This window comes from Alligator sinensis, unplaced genomic scaffold, assembly GCF_000455745.1.
Source record: "Alligator sinensis unplaced genomic scaffold, ASM45574v1 scaffold871_1, whole genome shotgun sequence".
Lineage (NCBI taxonomy): Eukaryota > Metazoa > Chordata > Crocodylia > Alligatoridae > Alligator > Alligator sinensis.
The window spans coordinates 747,750-769,435 of NW_005842746.1; the positions used below are offsets into that span (position 1 = coordinate 747,750).

Sequence of the window (21,686 nt, forward strand, 5' to 3'; positions counted from 1 at the left end):
CACACCACCCCCCACACCACATATACACATACCACACAATATACAAAACTCAAAATTTATTTTTGAGTTATTATGCAATCACCTCTATAGACAGTACGCAAACACAAATCATGACAAAAACTACCCAACTGAGTTAGCAGTTTATCAGCATCTCCTTACCTGGCCTCCATATACACTTTGCTGAAGGTGCAACTCCACAGTACAGTCCTTCGTGCCACTTTCCAAAGAGGCGATGCACAACCTTTCCTTCTTGGTCCATGATAACTCCTTGGACTTCATTTGCATTTGAATTCCAGTAATTTAACTGAAATGTAACAAAGCAAAGGATTACAGATCGATTTCCTCATCACATTTTATCACATTAATTTTAAAATGCAGTTATTCTAAATATTACTGTATGTGGATATTCAGAGAGTACATCTCCAAGAGACAAAAATTAAAGTTTTTTTTTCCTTCAAAGCTGAAATATGAATGAGGATGTAACATATTTGAATTTTTCTTTCCAAAATTATCAACAAACCTATAAAGAATCGTCTAGAAACCTGGTAGAGGTCTATAAAGTTTAAAGTATAAATTTGAAGGGCAGGGACTTTTCATGGTAGGTCCTTGTAGAGCACAAGTCATGATTACTGGCACTTATATTAAAATGTACTTCAAATATGTCCTAGTTGCACTGGAACACAGGAAAGAAAATGGTTTTCTGTGACACTACAGTTCTGCATGCCTTGATCTCTAAAACTAAGGAAAACAAAAAGCTCTCTCAAACTTTTTAGCTGGTGGAGTGCAATGAAAAATATTTAAATTTACATTATTTTCTATACAGAAAAAATGCACATATAAAATTAAAATGCATACGTATTTGCAAATATTACTGAAGAGATTCCAGATTTTGCATCAAATCTGTCATTTCTCAGTTTACTGTCAATCTACATAAATGTTGAAAACTTAAAATATGAATACTGAGTACTTTGGCAGAAGTATGTTATTACATGGCTTTCATGAGAACTGTTATCTGCTTTGCTGTAAAAAAGTTTGATTATCCTCATTAAACTGTCTGCATATATAAGCACCAGATAGCCTCTTTGCCAGGTGGCTTCCTGCATCTTTTTGGCATCCAAACACCCCATGAAAACTGAAGGATGAGCTTCAAGTGTTTTTTCTCTTCCTATATGCCTGACTTTCTGATTAATTCCAGTTGATAGTATGGAGGAACTCTTGTGCCAAGTCCAGTAAACTACACATGGAAGGTGGAGTACTTCCATCCATAATACCCTGCATTTGCTTTTCTTGATCCTCTTCACAAACATTTCTATTCTTTACACCTTTATTTCTGGGCCAACTATCTAATTCATGAAGCAAGCATTAATGAGTCACTGCTACCTTTGAAATGGGCCTTTTGCACTTGCGTCTCTTTATACCACTGAAAATATATCCTTTATTTCCATTATTTTTAGGAGAAAATTCAGCTTTAAAAAAAATCAATCTAGAGTTATATTTTCATATATGCCTATCATCAAGACATCTGTATACAATAAAACAAAGCACCACTGTTTTATGAGATAAGATAATCAGAGAAATTCTAATCCTGTTTAGACTAGCTTGACACCAGATTAACAACAATGAAGTCCACAGAGTTGTTCCTGATATTCATGTTATTAAATAGCAGAATATGGCCACTCATAACATTTAAAATAAAAAAGAGGGATAGGTAGGTGGATGGAAAGACAGACAAACATTTTACTGTTGTATCACAGAAAGTTACCTTGACAAATGTGAGTTTACAAATACAAATACTGCTTTTTGTGTTTCTGATAGTTATTTCTCCATAATGTTCTATCCATCTCCTTCCACTAAGGATGTTATGTATGCAGGTTGTGACTTTGTTCCATGCATAGTGATCTCCATACCTGAGGATAAAGTTATGAAGTAAATGGAAATGAAAATTAAGTTGCAACATTACTGACAAAGTGAAATTCAGCCATATTATCATATAAAAAATATCCCTCAAAACTGTTTGAAACAACAGTAAGTTGCTCACTCTAATTAAAGCTTCCATTTTAATTATGACTATTATTTCCTAATGCTAACCCTGAATCAGTTCATATGGGTGACATTCACCCGCAGTGCAGCGATCCAGTGAGCCATGAATGCCTGGCACTGTGTGAATTCTCAAAATGTTGGCCACTTTGTCCCGAATCAATTACTTCAATAGGATTTACTAAAACGTTATACTGTACTGGTGCTATAGTTACAATATATTGCTCTCAGATGCAATGGGAGCAAATATAAGAAAAATGAATCATAAATGGAAAAAGAAAGTGGACAACAATAAATTAGTGGCATATTGCTCCCAACAGCATTAATAGGAGCACCACTTGCAAGTTAACAGATGCTATTCTTCTGCTCTATTTAGCCCTGGTGAGACCTTACCTAAAAGTACTTTGCCCTGTTTGAACACTGCACTTTATGAAGGACAAATTAGAATAAGTCCAGCAAAAAGCAACAAACATGAATAGAGGTTTGAGAAACATGATTTTTAAGGAAAGGCTGGGACTATTTAGTTGGGAGAAGAAGAGAAGACTGAGGGGGTGATTTGATAACAGTCTTCAAATATCCCAGTGATGCTTATAAAGATGATGATGATAGATTATTTTGTTTGTCCAGAGGCAAGGGTGGATCCAGGATTTCCTAGAGGGGTTGCAGGAGCAGCAACCCATGTTGCAGGGGTGGCTGCATCCCCTGCTCCCAGTTTCCTTCACTCCCCAAAGTGCAAGCAGACTGCTCAGAGGAAGCCTCTGGGGACTTTTAAAAATCCCTAAAGCACGTAAAAATCCTTCCTCCCTTCCCCTTTCAGCTCAGAGGCACACTCCCCTCCTCTTCCCTCACTTCCCCTGACTCCCACTGCTGTCTTCTCCATTGTTTTGGGGGCAAGAAGCTCCAGAGACAGTAGGGTTGAGCCAGGGGCTGGCTCAGCTGGGAAGGGGACAACAGAAACAGGGTGGTGGGAGAGTACTTGGCCTGACACCCTCCCAGGCCACCCTGTCCATCCCTACTGCCATTGTCCCCAACCCCAGCTCAATGAAGGTAGGAACAGCTCTGGTGCTCCCCCACCCTTGGGAGAGCAGAAAAAGGCAGTGGAGGGAGGAAATGGAGGGTGCAGAGGGCTAGTGAGAGGGGATGTCTTTGGGCAGGAAGGGGAAGGGAGAGGATTTTCACCTGCTTTTGGGACTTCAAAAAGTCCCTGGAGGCTTCTACGGTGTAGTGCAATCCAAAAGGGGGGATACAGCTGTGCCACAGCACCCACTCTGGATCCACCCCTGCTCACAAGGGCCAGAACAAGGTGCAATGGTCTAAACTGTGGTAAAAGGATGGATATTAGGAAGAACTTTCCACTATGAGGGTGGTTAAGTATTAGAACTGGCTCCCCAGAGAGGTTGTGGAATCTCCATCCTTGGTAGTTTTTAAAATCAGGTTAGACAAACACTTGGCTGCAATGATTTAATCATGGATGATCCTGACTTGAGCAGAAGCGATGGACCAGATCACTGAGGACCACCCTTTTTGGCAGGTGTGTCACAAATTAAGGCCTGTATTTGCCTCATATGCCACCCCAAATTAGACAGCTTCCAGAGGTCCCTTCCAGTTCTACTTCAGCGTGATTTTAACTCTTATAACATGGGAGATTTGAGCAGGCAGTTAATATCTTGCCTGTTACTATGTTTCTGAGATCTGTACACTTAATTACAAACCATTCAGAAGGAAGCAGTATAACCCAACATTAAAAATGAAGTCAAAGAATAGAAAGCACAGTACACAAACAAAGGAAACAAGACAGTAGCTTACTTTGGAAGAGTCACATTCAGTGCTCCAACTGGAAGAATTTCCATCGATTTCCCCCAGAACTTATTTTTCCATCTGATATCTAAATGAGAGTGAAAACTTTACAAAATTACAAAAAAACCCAAACTTTATTTGCACTGATTTATGGTATATCAGATCGATCTATGCTAGACCTGAACGGAACAGTAGCCTGATCAGGAGAAAAGGGTTATACCAGATGAAAATCAGTCCTCCAACCAGTCAGAGAAGCTAATACAGTCCTCCAACCAGTCAGAGAAACTAATACAGAAAAGCTAATACAGGTCTTAAAGTTTTTGCACAAATAACACTGGCAATTATCATAATGCATCAGCTCATTTTAACACAAAGTGAAACACTTCAATACAGCAGTCAGCACCAACATAACATTAAAAAAACCCAACACATTTAAAGTCCCAGATGGAAAACACACTAACATTTTTAGATGATAATTTTTATTTACATAAAATTGGATCTTTGTCCTTTGAATTACAATATTTACCTTGCCAAAACACAAAATTCTTTGATTCACAGTGACAGGCAGAAATGGGTGGATGGTGGCTAACCTGAAAAAAAAAATAATGGAAGTGAAGAGTGGTTTAACACATACACAAAAAAGCTTTAGAATCAATACAACTACTATTTATGTAAAAGTTAAAACTAGAGGTACACCGATAGAGATGTTTTGGGCTGATATTGACAGCTGATTTTTTAAAGAGGCTTATCAGCCGATACTGATCTGATTTCCAATACCCAGCGCGGCAGTTTGCAGAGCAGCATCCAGCTGGTATGTCTGTTGTGATGAAAGGGGAGGAGGGAGGGAAGAGGTGTAGAGGGGGGCAGATTGAGTCCCCTGCGGTGAGGGAGGGAGTAGGGCTGGGGCAGACACTGCCCAGCCAGGGTGAGGCAGGGCATGGGAAAAAGCTGTGGCTCATACAGGTGGTGTGGGGAGAGGGGGGAAGCTCCTGCTGCTTCATGGGCCAGTGCTGGGAGGGGAGCTACGGGAGGGGCTGCAGCCACTCCAAAATTCACCATAACCCCCACAACCTCCCCTCCCAATGCTGCCGCCCACCTTGCCCTGAGCACAGCCTGGCCCAGACCCTGCTTCGGCCCCAGCCCACAGCAGCAGCCTGTCCCACCCCAGCCCCACACAGATCTGGGGGCACATGCTCCCCATACCCTCCATGGGTGCGCACAGCTGCAGGAGCAGATCCCACCCCCAATGCCACCCAGACAAGCTGTGGCTCTGTCCCACATCCCGTCCCACTCTGGCTGGGCAGTGCCTGCCCCAGCCCCAGCCCCACTCCCTCCCTCACCGCAGGGGCCTCAATCTGCCCCCTTTATATCCCTTCCCTCTGCCCTCCCCTTCCACAACAACAGATTTAGCAGCTGGACACAGCTCTCCAAGCTGCCAGGCTCTGCTCCTTGACACCTATGTGCTGTGGCTGCAGCTGTGCGCATGCACAGGGCGTTTACTGGCCAATTTCTGATACAACTTTCTTTATACAAGTGCTGATCCGATATCGGACCAATGCATCGGTGCACCTCTAGTAAAGAGTGTTCAATAGTGTATATTGTTAGAAGAAACAACTAAACAAAGAACCTCAACATGATATTCTGACACTTTAAAGGAGATGGTTTATATGAATCCCTTTTGCTATACACACACACACGTATATATATTACACACACATATGTATACATGTACTGGCATTCAATAAATTTTTCAGTAGCAAACTTTCACTAAAAATAAGGTCACTTTTGTAAAGAAATCAAAATCTATTTCTAAACTTTCTTTAGCAGTTACTTAGAAATAGATATTACCTGCTCTGAAAAAAATCGAAATCCTTTATCTTCTCTAATACATTCATAAGTCTCACCAAGCACTGGATTAAATGGCTTGCTTCCTGCTCTGAAGTAAGTGGAGGCATATCCGGAAGCTGCAAAGGCAGCTATAAGAACCTGTTAAAGAAAACAAAGAAGAGAAAATAATTGAAGATCCTTTAAGGTGTTCTCCCACATTGTTTAGGCATCAATGTGAATAATTTTTCCATTTAAAAGTACTTAATTTCCCTCTCATTTGTAAACAGTTTGTTTACTGTATGTATTTTACTTGTTTACATGTTTGTATTTTAACAGTTATATATTGATAGAAAGCTGTCAATGTACCTAAAAGTAATGGAGGGGAAAAAAAAGCCTGCAGCTTTCTATTTTCATGGTTTCTGGGCACTATACAAAATGCGAAACAATACAAAAGAATCAGGCTTCTTTCCTTAGCACTTGTTTAATAGCAGAAATTATGTTAGCTGACCTCTTCTGTACCAGTACTGTGACTTTTTGGTCAGCACTTACAAAAAGACTCATCTGAAAGTATTCAAGGCAACGTTTTGCTTGTATAATATTATGATAGTTTAATTGCAGATATCGCACTAGACAGCAGAATAAATTGCATCTGTTATCTTCTTTTTAAGCTGTATAACAATGACAACTGCTTTATCCAAATATCCATTTTGAACTCGCCCAAGCCTGGATGAAGAATTGTTTTTTAGCATGCAGACCTCCTGTGTCAAGCAGGGACATTAGAAGATCCAATGCCAGGTTAATCAAAAACTTCACAGCTATAGCCTTGTCTGCCAGAAAGCCATCAATAGTATTACTCTCTCCTTCCTAGTTTCTGTATGTTCTTGAGAAGTGGTGACTGCAGTAGGAAGGCACAGAGCACAGATACTGCTTGTGTGCAATCGGGTTGGAGTATTGCTGTAGACATGATGGTCCAGGATATGTATTCTTTTGTTTTTTGTGATATCTTTCGTTTGGACCAACTGTATAGTTGGGGGAGAGAGAGCAGGACTTTGGGAACCATAATGTCATCAGTACCCAGATGATTTATCTGAAGTCTCCTGGCTTTCTAATCCTTGGAGAGAGAGTCTCACCAAAGTCCTGTGTGGGATTCCACATGATAGTCCTGGGAAGAATAAGTGAAAATCTGAGCCCTCGCATATGTGAAGTTGTGCTGTACTAAACTCCTTACCATGCGTTCGTAGGGGTCATCTGTTTCAGCAGCCTTGTCCAAGAGTTCACTGTATTCTAGTTCTTCACAAAGATGTTGCAAAGTATTGAGAGGTTCATTGAGCTCAACTGGCATGGACACTTTGGAGAGATCTTTACCAATATTATTTCTTAAAATATTCCACAGATTGATGTTACTGGTATCAGGACTGGGAGCTGGAAGACAAGTCCGTCGTCCATTCCTGAAGGCGCCTCCTGTCAGCTCACCATTGAGAACTGGAGGGAAAGTATATTACTGCATTGAAATAGCCTTTTGAAAATAGTAAAATTCATTCATGGGACCAAAGTCACCACTGATGTAAGCAGATGCAATCTCACTATTATCAGCTGAGCTGTGTTTGCTTACACCTTCGGTAAATTTGGTTCATGATATGAAACAACATCAATTATTAGTCTTTTAAAAATATGGTGCTTACTTTGTCGGGATATGTTGTCAGTGACACTGGTATTGTCCTCAGATATGTTATCACTCACATCACTGATGTAAGATTCATCATCAGAAGCCTAAGGAAGAAAATAAATAAAAAATATCAAGTGTATGGTAAACACACGTAAGTTAGGCAAGAATATAATTAGAAAAACAAACGTTCAAAGAAAGTATCTCCAGCTTGGCAGATTTTAAACTAGATCTACCACCTGTATTTCAGTTTGCACATACAAAGAAACCAGCTCTAATAGCATAAAAAGAAGTATTATATTCACTTTATTTTCCTGAATTCCAAATAACAGAGACAAAAACCATTCAACCTCATTTTACCTAATACTCCAAATTAGATTCCCTCTTTACCCTCAGTTGGTCTGAGTCAAATCCCATCAAAGTTTCTCCCAGAGAGCAGATGGAGAGAAGAAATCCATGGCAGATGTTAGCCATGTTACTTAATGAATTACTATTGGAGCAAAAAATGCTGAAGTGATGAGTAATTTAAGAATGTATAAAAGATAAGAGAATAAAAGCTCATTAACTTCAGTGGGATTCAGTTCAAGCCAACCAGGCGAAGAGAGAGAAAACACCAATACACTTCATTTACACTTGTGTATGTGCCTCTCTCTCAGACTTCTACAACTTTCTCTTATGGTATGGACAACCATACCCTTTAATCACTTTGAAAATGGAAAGAAGCCACTCAGGAGCATGCAAGAAACTCCGAGGTGCATGATACAAGCTGGGTAAATCACTGTAACTTTAAACCTGAACCAAACCAAGTTAAAGCTGTAACAATTTTGTTACATTTGTAACTCTATAGAATCATGAAGATGTAACAGTTACATCATAACAGCTTACATCCCTGCCATTTTTCATGTCTGTTTATACCCTTATCTGAATCTCTGATTAGAGATAGAACTTTTGATACACAGCTACAAGGTCTGGAATTTGCTTTCCCTGTTAAACCATCACAGCCCAAATGTGTTGACTTAAAGAGCAGAGAACAACTTATTCACTCCATTTTTTTTTTTTTTTTTTTTTTTTACCTGAAATCATCAATCTTATGGAATGAAATGTGTTTTGGGAGCTTTGTTTTCATTTAATCTGACATTAGAACAAAGTGTATTGTTTTCAAATGTAGCATGCAGTTACTAAGAGTTTTGTACCGTGGTAGATTCTGTGCACAAAAAAATGAACACAAAAGAATTACTTCTGTCTTTTTAAATACCTATTGTTAACAACATGTGGATGATCACAGGAACTTTAAAATCAACACTTTAATCCAATTCGTAAATTATTTGATCCAAGATTTTTTTCTTTCATTTTAAGTCACCAAAGTCGCTGTTTCAGGGCTACCGTGCTTCCTTCATACACTTGTGCAATTAGAAACTTTTATATCTTCACTGAATCAATAAAGAAACACTAGTCCTTTTAGCAGGAAAGAGGTGCAAAGAGGTGATGTTAGATTAATATATATGTAATGTCTTCTGTTTTAACACCGGAACAGAACTCGCCTGATTTTATACTAGTGAGCTTTACTTTCCGACTCTCATGAACATGCACAATACTGTGCAGTTTGCACTGCAAACACAACAGGAGAATGTTAATGTTTTGAAAAAGGAGATGTAAGACTCAGTTCTGCAGGGTTGCTCTGTAAGAAGACCTGCAAGAGCAAGAGCTGTAGCTACTGCAAGGAAGGTGTTTTAATCTGTTTTAAATTGATTCAAATTATTAATTTTGGGTTTAAGGTAGCAGCTATGGAAGAATCCACCTCAAGGAATTTGCCTGAAAAAAGGACTTGATAGAAAAGGATATTGATGCTCTTCATCAATGTGAATGCAAACTGTAGTCATAAGTGTTGAGGAGGTCACTAACATGTTATTTAGAAAGTTAAGTGTTTCAATTACAAGTTCTGCAAGAGCATTTATAGAAGGGTGTAATTAGCAACACATGATTATTCAAGAAGACAGCAGAAAAATTAGGGAAACTGGATAGCACAAACAACAGAAACACATAATACGTTCCACATGTCACTTATACAAGAGGTAGTGAATTCTGCAGTGCAAACCCACATAATTCAATGTCAAAGCCCTGTTCAGGCAAATGAAAAAACTGGAGTTGGAGATTGTAGCATTATTCTTAACTGTACTTAACTGCTTAAATTTGGATCAGCTCGAATGAGTGCCCAGGTCAGATATTTCCCCCAAATGACTTATCATCATAAATCAATGGATCTTTTCCTTAAGATTCAATTTTCTAATAAGGACATACAACAAAATGTACTGTACTACTACACAATGATTCAAACTTTCCATGGTGCTCTCCATGAATTTCTCTGCCACAGATAGAAACATTTCCTAATTAGGTTGAAAATGTAATTTGGCAGTTGTAGTTTTCTGCTACTTGGTCTCAGAAGATTGCCAACTAGAAGGACATGACCCATTACAATGACCTACCTCATTTTCTGAAGAGCTTGCTGATATAAGTACTTCTTGTGCATCAAAGAATTCAGAGACAGATTCAGACATAGAGAGCCTGCTCTCATTAGAAACTTGTTGGTTCAATGGGAGACTAACATGGATTTGTTCACCGGTCTGTAAACAAAATAAACACCGGGATATAAGATGTTATTTCTAGTTGAACAGAACTATAAATCAGAAAGAAACAGTTTAGAAAAAAATACCAAAAAGACCTTTTACTTGGGCCAACATTTCCCTAGATACTCGAGTACAGTTAACAAAAGAGACTGGGACTATTACACAATTAAATACAATCTGAATAATTACACAGCTGTAAAAATATGTTCCTTCATTTGAACCATATTCAGCAGTAGTTATATGCAAGCTTCAGCAATGTAAATACTCATGAATCTGGATACTGCATCCAAAGAGACACCCTTTGTACAACTCTGTTATGCAGTTCCAAACCAATCTCAACCATGAACTCCAGATAAAGAGATTTCTGGGAAGGAGAAATCTTTTACAATATATAATTTTTCTCAGTACTGAAACTAGCTTTGATACACATACCAAAACAAAAAACCCTTATAAAATTGGGTAGTTATTTTTAATTATTATTCTCAATGCCAGGCCTCATTTCTGTAGTGATAATCACTTGATGTGCAATTATGATCAGAAGAGTGAGTACGGAAGTTTCTTATTCCATGTGCTTATTCCCTGGGTATGCTTCAAATCTTATTCATAATTGATGCCAAAACTGGAGCCAGCAGAGCTAAAGGGAAGGAGTTAGTTATGACTTCAATCAAAACAATTGTATAATAAGGGACAGACTATTATCCATCGTCAGAAAACCCATGATAGATGTAAAAACTATTCAAGATGTATGCCTTAAATCACTTCATACTGGGCAAGGAGAGTGTAAGGTGTTGCTTCACTATGGCATGAATAAGAAGTCCTGTCCCAGACTCTTTGGAGACCTATTAAGATACATGTGGCCAACATGGTCTCTGAAGAAGATTCCCCATGCTGTGTAACTACCCAACCCCTACTCCCCAACCCTCTGGCACTAGGAGTCCTTTGAAGCCATGCTGCCAAGGCTTCCTTTACAACCAGTTGCCATCAAACTTCCTCTTAAAGGAACTTTTCCCAGGCTGGAAAGACTACAGATTCTCCCATGCACAAACTACAGAAGTGCATATATGGTGTCCAGGACAAAAGCTTGCAGATTTGGGCCTACAAGCTGACTCCAAATTAAAATTCATGACTTATAGCATTTGATGGCTTATAACCACAGAAAAAGCTAGTTTTAGTGATGTTTTATTAGCAAGTCATTAAAGTTTTAAGTTTCTTAATAAGCTAGAATGTTTTGGTTCTAATTAGTACAAAATAACAGAGCCTAAGACAGGTACTAAAAATATCAAAATAAATGAAACATTAAATATTTATTTCTGTTCCCGAGTCAACTTGATTAAAAAAATACTCTAGAGTGTATTTCCAGATGGGTAGCCTACCTTCTGCGGACACAAATGTCACCTGCTCAATGAATTGCTGAAACAAGTCTGAATAGTTGGGAGTAAAGCCGCTAACATTTCTGTATATTGTTATGGTTGCTGTTTTAGGGGGCTTTTTTTGCAGAAACAATTGAGTGTACACAGAGTATGGATTATATTATAGCATAATCAGGAGGATTCATATTCGGAGCCTTAAACTTTTACAATTCAGTGTAAGCAGGCCCCAGCTTACAAACTCCGTAGAATCAGATGATCAGATGCTTTTATACCAAAGCATGCAGAAATAACTAAATAATGTCAATGATAACCAACAAAATAAAATAATCGGAGAAAAAGTCTCTGTTAAATTTTCACTCCAGACTATTATGCTTTGAAACTGCTGCACATGGCATCTCCAGATTTCCACCATGCTGAACTCCTGTAAAATTCCATTTTTCCAAAAACAAACAAGAAAAATTAAGAACATTTCCTCCCTTTTTAATTCTTGGGAAAAAATTAGGAGGCAAATTGCATGTTAATTGAAATAGCTGACGCATTAAAAAAAACACGGTTCTGAATGGAAATGACCAATACAAAACATGGTGAAATACACACACCAGTAGCAGTGATGGAGAGTGACAACGTAAATTTATAACATATATCTACCTACATTCAAATCTTCTCTTCTTGTAAGCCAAGGTGAATTGTCATTGATATAAATGCTCTTTGTTGACTGAGGACAGGGAACCAGGAAGGATCAAATCTTGCAAAGGCTTAATACCACTATGATGCTTACTTTGGCTAGGGACTGACATTCAAGAAGCCGGAGCCTGAATTGATTCAGTCTTTGAAGGTTACGCTAACCCACCTAGACTGAACCAGGTTGCAACTGTAGAGACATTCCCTCTGGACCGAGGAAATGCAGGCACATGCCTGCAGCCACTCAGGCCAGGAGCTGGGGGACACTAGAGCAGCCCTCAGCTGCAGGGAAGCTACGATGGGGGGGCATGGCCAGGCCCGGCAGTAGCCTGAAGTGAACAGGTCAGGGAGGGGGTTGAATTAATACATGTCCCATGGACTCGAGCTAGGGTCCACCAGGCACTCCCCACCCTCACTGCTGCAGTGGCAGGGGCACAGCCAGATGCTGGCCGGCATGGCATGCTGAGGCAGAGGGGGCAGGGAGGGGGGTAATTCCCCCTCTGCCCCCGGTGGACTGCAGTGGGTTCTGCCCAGTCTGATGGCCACTCACTCCCTGCATGGGACAAGTGGCAAGATAAGCCCCCTCCTGCCCACTCTGCCAGATGCCGGAGGGAGGGAGGAATAACTCCTCTCCCTGCCCCACTGCCTAAGGGGCCATGCCAGCTGGACTCTGGTCGCACCCGCACCCTGCCACTGGAGCTGCAAGTAAGGAGTGACCCTGGCCCCTGCCATGGTGTCTGGGGAGCACGAGCCTCTTCTTGGTGGGAGGGCCACAAGCTGGGGTCAGAGCTGCTGCAGACTGTGCTCGGAGGGGACCATAGCCCCCCAAAACCCGCCAGCACTGCTACTCCCCTCCGCATAGTCTGCAGCAGCTTTCATTGCCTTGAAGTTACGGCACCCTGCTGGGAAGAGGCTTGCGCTCTGGGACTCCATGACAGGGACTGCTCCCCCTGTCACTGCTCCACTGGCAGGGCAGAGCAGGGCAGGGGCAGAGCCTGGCCGGCACAAACCCTTGGGCGGGGAGAGCAGGCAGGGAGTGGGGTTCCCTCCTGCATCTGGCAGAGGGGGCAGGAGAGAGCTTATCCTGCTATTTGCCTGATGCATGGAGCGAGCAGCAGGAGTCGGGGCAGGCAGGCCTCAATGTGGTTTCCCAGGAGCAGAGGGGGGAAAAACCCAGCTCCCTGCCCTCTCCCCCCGCCTATGGGGCCATGCCAACCAGCCACTGGAGTGCCCTGCCCCTGCCCTGCCATTGGAGTGGTGAGGGGGGAGCAACCATGATGGGGGCATTAGTCCCTGTCATGTTGTCCTGCATGCAAGCCTCTTCCCGGGGGGGGGCGCATGCTGTGATGTGGGGAAAGCTGCTGTGGACTATGTGGGGGGAGTGGCAGGGCAGCAGCACTAGGGCAATTTGGCGTGCTATGGCCCCCTCCAAGCCCTGTTGCCACCACTCACCCCTCACAGTCCGTGGCAGCTCAGACCCCCACTTGTGGTGCCCCCCACCAGGAAGAGGCTCATGCTCCCCCAGACACCATGGAAGGGGCTGCTCCCCTGTCAGGGCCCTGCCCCCTTGCCACTGCAGTGGTAGGGCAGGGGTGCGACCAGAACCTGGTCAGCATGGCCCCTTAGGCGAGGGGGAGGGGTTATTTCTTCCTTCAGCGTCTGGCGGAGGCAGCAGGAGCGGGCTCATCCCACCGCTTGCCCCAGGCAGGGAGCGAGCAGCAGTGGCAGTTGGGGCAGACAGACCCCGCTGTGGTCTCCTAGGGGCATAAGGAAGAATAACCCTCCTCCCTACCTCCCCACCCCCCAGGGTCCACGCTGGCCGGCATCTGGCCATGGCCCTGTGGCTGCAGCAGTGAATGGGGAGTGCCAGGGGGACCTCAGTTTGGGTCCATGGGACAGGGATGGGGGAATTAAACCCCCACCCTGGCCAGTTCACTCCAGACTACTGTCAGGGTTGGCCACACCCCCACTGCTGGAGCAGCCAGCGGAGAAATGCAGGTCCGTGCTGGTGAGACAGGGGAGGGAGGGGGGAAATGAACCTCTTCCCTGCTCCCTTCCAGAGCCAGGGTCTGGCCAGGCCCCCACCCCTGCCTGTCCCTGCTATGACTGGGGAGCAGAGGGGCGGGACCAGCCCTGCTCCGCTGGAGCAGAGAGCAGAGCCCAGAGAGCATGCTGGGGGCTCTGGCTGAGCTTAATCAGTTAAGTCTGATACTACATTCAAGCAGGTTTATCTCAAACCAGTTTCAGCCATTCTGAAACTCATTTATGTGCACTGAAATTATATTCTGTTACAGGTTTAAGCCAGTATCTGATCACTTAAATCGGTTTGTGTGTAATGTCTGTCCCTAGCCTTCATAAAATGATCCTCCTGACTTCAATGTGACCACTCAGTAGTGAGCAACAGGCCCTATAAGCCCTCATACACTAAACTGTTTCTACCGCTTCTGCAAGAAACCAAGATACAGTAGTTTTCAGCTACTTGTCTGGTTATATACGAATACAATAGAACCTCACTAATTCCCACTTCAATAATCCACTCACCCAATAATTCATATTTAAAATCTGTGGTCTTTTCCGGTTTCTCTGCAGAGATTCAAGAGCAGAGCTCTCCAGTGAGATCTAACATTGGTAAAGCTTCACTGACCTCACTAGTGATACTATAGAATCTATACTCCATACTTTTCATGTAGTCATGTGCTTTTTACTTACTTGTCTATTTTCAAGATTTAATAATTTGCAAAAGGTCTCTCAGTTATTAGTGAGAATTAGCAAGGTTTGATTGTACTCTAAATCCATTAAAGGCCAAAATCTTACCTCATCAGGACTAGGGATAATATTTACACTGACAACCTGATCACAAATAACAGACTCTGAATGTATTCTGTTCAAGCGACTCCTTAGTTCAGCATTCTGGTTGAGAGCCTTAAAATAAAAATTGGACATTTAATTTCAAATTAAAAAGCAAGCATAAAACAAAGCAAGCACAAAGCGTCTGAGCTATATATTTTCCACAGGTTGCCTAATGAATTACAGTATCTCCTTAGCTGTATTTTTATAAAACGATCCATTTGTAGATCGTTCAAACCATTCAAACCATATCCAAGTTTTTACTTTGTTTTTCTTTCTTTCTTTGAACCATGATTCTTTTTTCATAATAAAACAGTAATATTCTGCCCTTTCTAACATTTGCCTAGCTCAAAGCATTTGATAGAAATGTCAGTAGACTATGCACATTTTGGAAAAAGGAAGTGAATGCAGTATGGAAGAATGAAACTAAATCATACTACTACAACGAAATCTCCAAATGCCAAAAGAGGTAATGCTTATATTGCAGCTGAGGCACGTACTGAACTACCACTCTGAAGAGTCAGCCAAAGGGAACAGCTAACTCTCAAGCAAAAAGACAGAAGTGTTGTGTTGTGATAACATTTGTAATTTGTGCACAGCAAGTCACAGTTGCAAAACACACACAGAAGAACACAAGGTAAGCAAAGTCCTTTACTGAAATATGTATAGACAGATTCTTAATCCACGGGGAATACAATCTAAATAGACAGTGAGCATGTCTACACAATATAATATGTAGCTATAGTGATGAGCTATGGCGATATAGCTTGTTACTATGGTGACATAGAGGTAGTGGGCACAAATCATGAGACAGCATCTAAAAATAACCATGTGCTGTCAGGACTGCACAGTACCAGTGGGTACTAAATCAAGTAGTAAATGACTGTGCAGTATCAAATGTGCAGTCAGAGGCATGTATAGATGTGCCCAGTAAGTAGACAAAAGGTGCGTCCAGATGAGCGCAGTTGTGCAGTATGTGGTGCTGCAAACATGTCTGCAGTGCCACATACCGCACAGTATGGTGTTCTGCAAGGGCGCACTGTTTAAGCATAGGCTGCTCCTGTTTTTTTTCCTGTGGAAAAAAAGACCAGAGCAGCACATGCTTGGGCAGCATGAGCTGCTGAAAAGCAGAGCCAAGCTGCCCAGAGCTGTGCTATGGCTGCCAGCCAGGCTCCATCCAGCAGGACTGCTAGAGGGAGGCCCCCAGGACCCCAGGTAAGGCTCCTGGGGCTAACACAGTGCTGGTCTCAGCCTCCCCTACTGCTCCCAGGGTAACTTGTGCACATGGCACGGGCATTCCCCAGGGACAAGTAGCGTCAGTGCAACATGAACTGCCGCTACTTGTCCTCAGGGAACTAAGCGTCCATGCATGTCTGGACGCATCCAAAGAGTGCATACAAGCATTACATTTAGATTGCCCTAACCAAGCTTAGGGTGATCCTAAATGCCTCAGTATGCAAGCATTCATGGGGCTTAGGTCACCCAAAAAATGAAGTGCCGTATTTAAAGTTGATTCCTGTCAGATTAGAGCTAACTTTAGATCAGTGTGGGTTACCCTGAGCTAAAATGGGTTAACCTGACATAATGAATGTGTGCACACATCCCCAGCAAAACCCAGGGGCTGGGAAAGAGCAGCCACTCTCCACAGCCTTGGGGCCACACTTATTTCACTACTCCCCATCTCCCCCAAGGACCCTGACCAGACTATTTTCCCCTCTGATTGGGCACCCCTGCCCAGATATGACTGTACCCCTCCTCAAACCCACCAGCACTCCCCCTCCCACTTGCCTCCAGCTGCCTGTGTGCCACTCCCTATGTCCAGAACAGTACAGATGTGTTAGCACCGCACTGTCTGACTCAATAATTTAACTGCATAGACATGTTCCTGGTATATGAATCTGAGCTGCTCTCTAGTGTCCCAAACAGAGGTCGATTTTTTCAGTAAGCACAATTTTTTCAAAAAAGGTTCAATGGAATTTGAGTGATGCAACATTAGTACTAGTTGTATATGATTTGTTGCCATTGTTGTTTTCTATTTCCAACATTTTGTTACGCTGTAACTAAACAAAACAAAAGGAATACAGATATGTATATTTTAAAGGATCAAATGAATGATGGACTGTATTTTCTACAAGTTCCTACAACTGTGTTTTCCTTATGATGAGAATTCCCAGGATCTCTTAACTAAAGCATATTAGCTCCTGATAATTAGCGCGTGTCAAGTCTCTTGTGAACTGTGTGATATATGCTTTTAATTTTAACAGTGTTCCACTGAACAATATTTGATATTTTAACATGGAGATCCATTTATCTCACAGTTTGCAATGAATGCAGATTTACCAAAACATACTCCTTGTCCTGGACTTTGTACAACAGCAGCCGTTCTATAATATTACACCTCTTTGCACATTTTTGTCTCTTACAATGTCCCTTGTTTATGGCCTCTCCAATTCCCTAACTCTTAAAACACTAGTAAACAATCTCCATTTGTGCCCGTCTTATTGCACATTCAGCAAAAAACAACCACAAAACCCCACATTTAGACATCTCTACCAGCTCATTTATTTCAATAATTATTTTAAAATTACTCACCTTATTACAAATAGCCCTATTCCAGCCTTCCTCAAATAACTTCTCTCGTTGCTACTCTCCCATTCTATTTCCTTGTCTAGAACTGGCTTCATCTCAGTTTCTACGGTACAGCATAGTCTGCTTGTATCCATGTCTCAATTACTGTTTCTCATTTCAAATATCAGATAAAAAATATATATATATTTCCTCTACTACATGTACTTCTTGATTTCTTTCCAAGCAGGCTACACTTTTTTATTCCAGTTTTGTCTCCCCACACTTATCAAAATTGACTACTCAGATATGCATCAAAACAAGTTACAATCATTCTTCTGAAACACCACTGTGGCCAACAAGAAAGATAAACTTTCAACTTGACTGTGGCCATGTCCGTCTCTGACACTATTCGATGATGACTGCTATTTTCTTCCTAACAGTCAACAGACAACAAGAATCTCTTTCTGCACTGAAGTCAATAGGAATAGCACTGGAGTTAGCAATGTTAAGAACAATTCTCCTCGTTAAAAAAAACAAAACAAAACAAAACAGTGTATTTTAACTTAATTTGCAGCTCTTTTAAAATCACCAGCCAACTTTCAAGACTTTCAATTAAGATAAATTATGTCCACTTTCCAAAGAAAATGCACTTCTCTGATCACTAGCCTTTTACCCTCACTCTTTTGGTTTTTACTTTCACACTAGACCAGAGATTCTAAAAATCTTATGGGACAGCTCCCCTCCACCAGTACCTAAGTTTCTTTTCACTGATCTAGCCAGAACCCTCCTTCCTATTTAGCAATATAAGATCAGAGCTGCTATGACTCCCAGGCTAAGAACCCAGCCTTGTTCTCCTCTACATGTGTGTTTCAGGGCTCGTAACTACTCCGCTATAGGACAGTACTTATCACAGACAGTACAATCCTACAGAAGAGTGCATTAATTTATTGTGTCCTTATATGGGCACATGTGTAAATAGTGACACTTTACTGTTGAGCTAATTTGTCAGCTCCAAGGTAAAATGCACATGTAGATGCACCCAATATGAAGGAATTCTTTTATAGAACAGATTGTTGTTTAATACCTGGAAATTATCATTTAAAAAAGCTATATAAATTCCCTGTGGCTTGCAATTTAGCATATAACAGCACTTTAAAAAATATTCATTGTCCAGGTTTCAAAGCAATGAAGAATTTTTCGGCATGCTGTGTCTGTCTGTTTTAGAAATGTGTTTTGTTGCCCTCCATGATAGTATCAGAGAACTCTGCATATTAATTACATTGCCAACAGACAAGCCTCTAGTGGATTTCAAGGTGTCTTTGTCTCTTCTTTCTTTTCAGGGGACAGAAAAACTTTGCTTTGACTTTTTCAATGTAAGTGGGGGGTTTTTATGTATGGGTTTTCTGGAGCAAGGAGCAGGGAAGTGGGGGACAGCAGAGCCAGAAAAGGAAAGGGAACAAGGCTTGTTCTGAATTCTGGTCATAGTGAAAAAACCGTGGTGGGCTTTCACTCTACCAATAGTGAGAACAACTGCCCTGACCGCCTGCATGACAAAAATGGAAGTACAAACAATACCTGAAATGGAGCTAGAAACAGAAAATCACTGACACTGTTACATTAAGGGGAAACACAAGACAAATATACACACTCTCAGGATGCAAGGGGGTATATTCTCCAAGTAAACAGCATTAACATTAACAAGTGCATCCATATACCCTATTCAGACCAAACTGATATATTTGGACTGTGTTCACTCTTATTCAAAGAATACACTAATGCCAATGGAATTCAATTGACACCTAATATTTGTTATCGTTTTTTAAGAATTAACCAAACCTAGTTTATATGGGTGCATACATATATATATATATTGCACGTTCTATAAAAAGAGATATACACAAAAGGGTTGAACTCAGGGTTACAGTATGTTGTGCACTGTTGTCTCTTTTCCCACAACATGAATTGCCAGTTACTTGAGAGATGACCTGTATATATATGTAAGAGATCACCACTAGGACTTGGAATCTAATTTCATTTCCATGTTCTCTCCACGAGCACCAGCAACAAGTTTACTCCTTTATGACTATGACTTTTAGATAGATGTCTATATTCTTTAAACTAAAATTACAGGCCATCAATCCATTTCACATTTTAAAAAAACCTTTTAAAAGTTGCAATTGGTTTGAGTTAGACATAGATCAGTGATCTAGATAAGCAGCACTTTCTCTACCTTCTCTTGTCTTCTTATCTTTATTTAGAACAATTACTTGGTTATAGTTAGGAAATCATATGTAAATTTAGGTAGATTATTTGTTTTTAAATTTACACATTCTTAAAAACAAACAAACAAAAAATGAACAGATCTAATGCTCCCTGACAGTCCATTTTCCTTCAGACCAGTGGAAACAGCCAGAAAAGTCCTTCAAGGACTATCCAAACTATCATTAGGGCTCTCTGACCATGAATTCAAAGTGTGGGATTATTTTGCAACCTGAGAAACTATGTCAGAAGGAACTTGCTTTCCTATCCCTGCATTACAAAACTTAACCTGCTTTTAGAATGGTATCTTTGTTCAAGTGTAATGCCTAATAACCTGAGAAGAATTCAAGGTAAGATTTGTAATCAGTATTGGCCAAACTGTTGTCTTCTACTGAAGCCAATGTAAAGTTCCCTTTAATAGGAATAGAAGTTGGCCAACATAGTGTGTTTTTTCAAGAATACTACCTTTAAGTTATACATGCAATAGGTGGTAAAACTCAAACAATTACACTTTTTAATATGTGTTTATGGAAGGGCTTGAACTGCAGAAAGTCTAATCTCTGCATTTTAAAATATGTTGTCAATGATAATTTTTGCAGTTCAAATCATGAGTAACAGAGTAACAAGTTAATGGTATTCTCATCAGTTTTAAATTAATTTAGGAAAAATGAAAAATATCTTTGAATAGGCTGAACATGTCTTTAATAGTTTCTAATATTTATCTTGTTCTTATATAAAACCTCATACTTTAGCTTTATATAGACAAATGCAATGGAAGTACAGAGGAAAGTAAACTTCAGCTTTTGCGTCTACATTTTTCTTTGCACACATTCAGGTTATTTCTGCACGCTAACGTATTGTCAACAGAAGGCGTTTCAAAACAGGGAAGCAGGTTAAGCCTTTAGCCGTATGGCTAAATTCAGAACGACATCCACTATATTTTACTGGATAAGTATAATGAAAAAAATAATTGGCTGCAACATTTGGAATTTTTCCTACCATCTCTGGAAGTGGCAAAACCTTAACAAAGATAAAGGCATTTGGCAGGTCACAGAACACAACATACATTTGAAATAAAAGCAAGAGCATACCTGAGAAAGCGACTGTCGGAGATGTGCTATTTGTGCATTGTGGCCGGTAACATCCTGTTCTGAAACAATCTGCTTAAGCTTCTCCTTCTCTATAGCTATGCTGTTAAAGGCAGACTTCAAAAGAGAATGCACTGGGGAAAAGAAAAAAAAATATTTACTGAGATAGTGTTGCACATTACATGCAATATTTCAGTAATGGAAATTATGAGGCGGTACTAAGGAGCTGGCAGAGAAAGGGGTCAACCTTACCCAGAAGCTGGGAGAAAAGAGCCCCCCAATTAATTAGCAGAACCTTTCATCCCATGATTATATAAAAAAGAAACTGAGGCCCAAAGTCTGCCAAAATGAATGTAAACTGGTTGTGGTTGGCATGCATATAACATGCATAAACACACTATTGTGGCTAGTATGTATGCATGTTGGGTGCATGCAAAAATGTACATTTTGGAAATGTTTTCTTTGTAAATGAATTAGTTTGTTTCTTAATTCTCCTACTGAAACAGAGCAATAAGTATCCCAGTACCATAATTATTTAATACTGTATTAAAAAAGGAGTATTACTTTGATCTTGAAATAGAACCTTTGATGATCTGACATTTGGAAGAGAGGGCATGGGTGGTATGTTTGCTCCTCTTGTATGCAGTACAGAACACACGTGACTGGAGTTGTGTAAAACTGCTGGCAGCATGGTTACTAGGCCTGTGTGAAGCAGCTAGTATTCGCTTCGGATTTGGCCTATTCGGGGTACAGTGATTTGATTTGGTGATTCGAATCACTGTCCCGATTCATTTTGGCTGAATCTGATTTGGAGATTCGGCTGCTGCCAAATCTCCGAATCAGCCAGGCCAGGCCCATCCCCCGCCTGCTCTCTCAGCTGGCAATGGCTGCTACTCCAGCCCCAGCTTGTGTTAAAAAAAAAAAA

The 21,686-nt window shown here is 41.0% G+C and overlaps 1 protein-coding gene across 3 annotated transcripts in view; it reads right to left on the bottom strand.

Moving 5' to 3' along the window:
- The window catches only part of LOC102385141 (oxysterol-binding protein-related protein 6), a 37,958-nt gene that overhangs the window by 11,969 nt on the left and 4,303 nt on the right, over positions 1-21,686 (bottom strand). For all 3 annotated transcript variants that reach the window (XM_025216543.1, XM_006034540.3, XM_025216541.1), the window contains exons 2-11: positions 20,765-20,895; positions 14,814-14,921; positions 9,808-9,945; positions 7,344-7,431; positions 6,890-7,143; positions 5,683-5,820; positions 4,361-4,424; positions 3,844-3,922; positions 1,763-1,907; positions 160-304 (exon numbers count right to left, since the gene is read on the bottom strand). In XM_025216543.1, the coding sequence (XP_025072328.1) occupies positions 160-304; positions 1,763-1,907; positions 3,844-3,922; positions 4,361-4,424; positions 5,683-5,820; positions 6,890-7,143; positions 7,344-7,431; positions 9,808-9,945; positions 14,814-14,921; positions 20,765-20,895 (1,290 nt within the window). The remainder of the gene's footprint in view (positions 1-159; positions 305-1,762; positions 1,908-3,843; positions 3,923-4,360; positions 4,425-5,682; positions 5,821-6,889; positions 7,144-7,343; positions 7,432-9,807; positions 9,946-14,813; positions 14,922-20,764; positions 20,896-21,686) is intronic.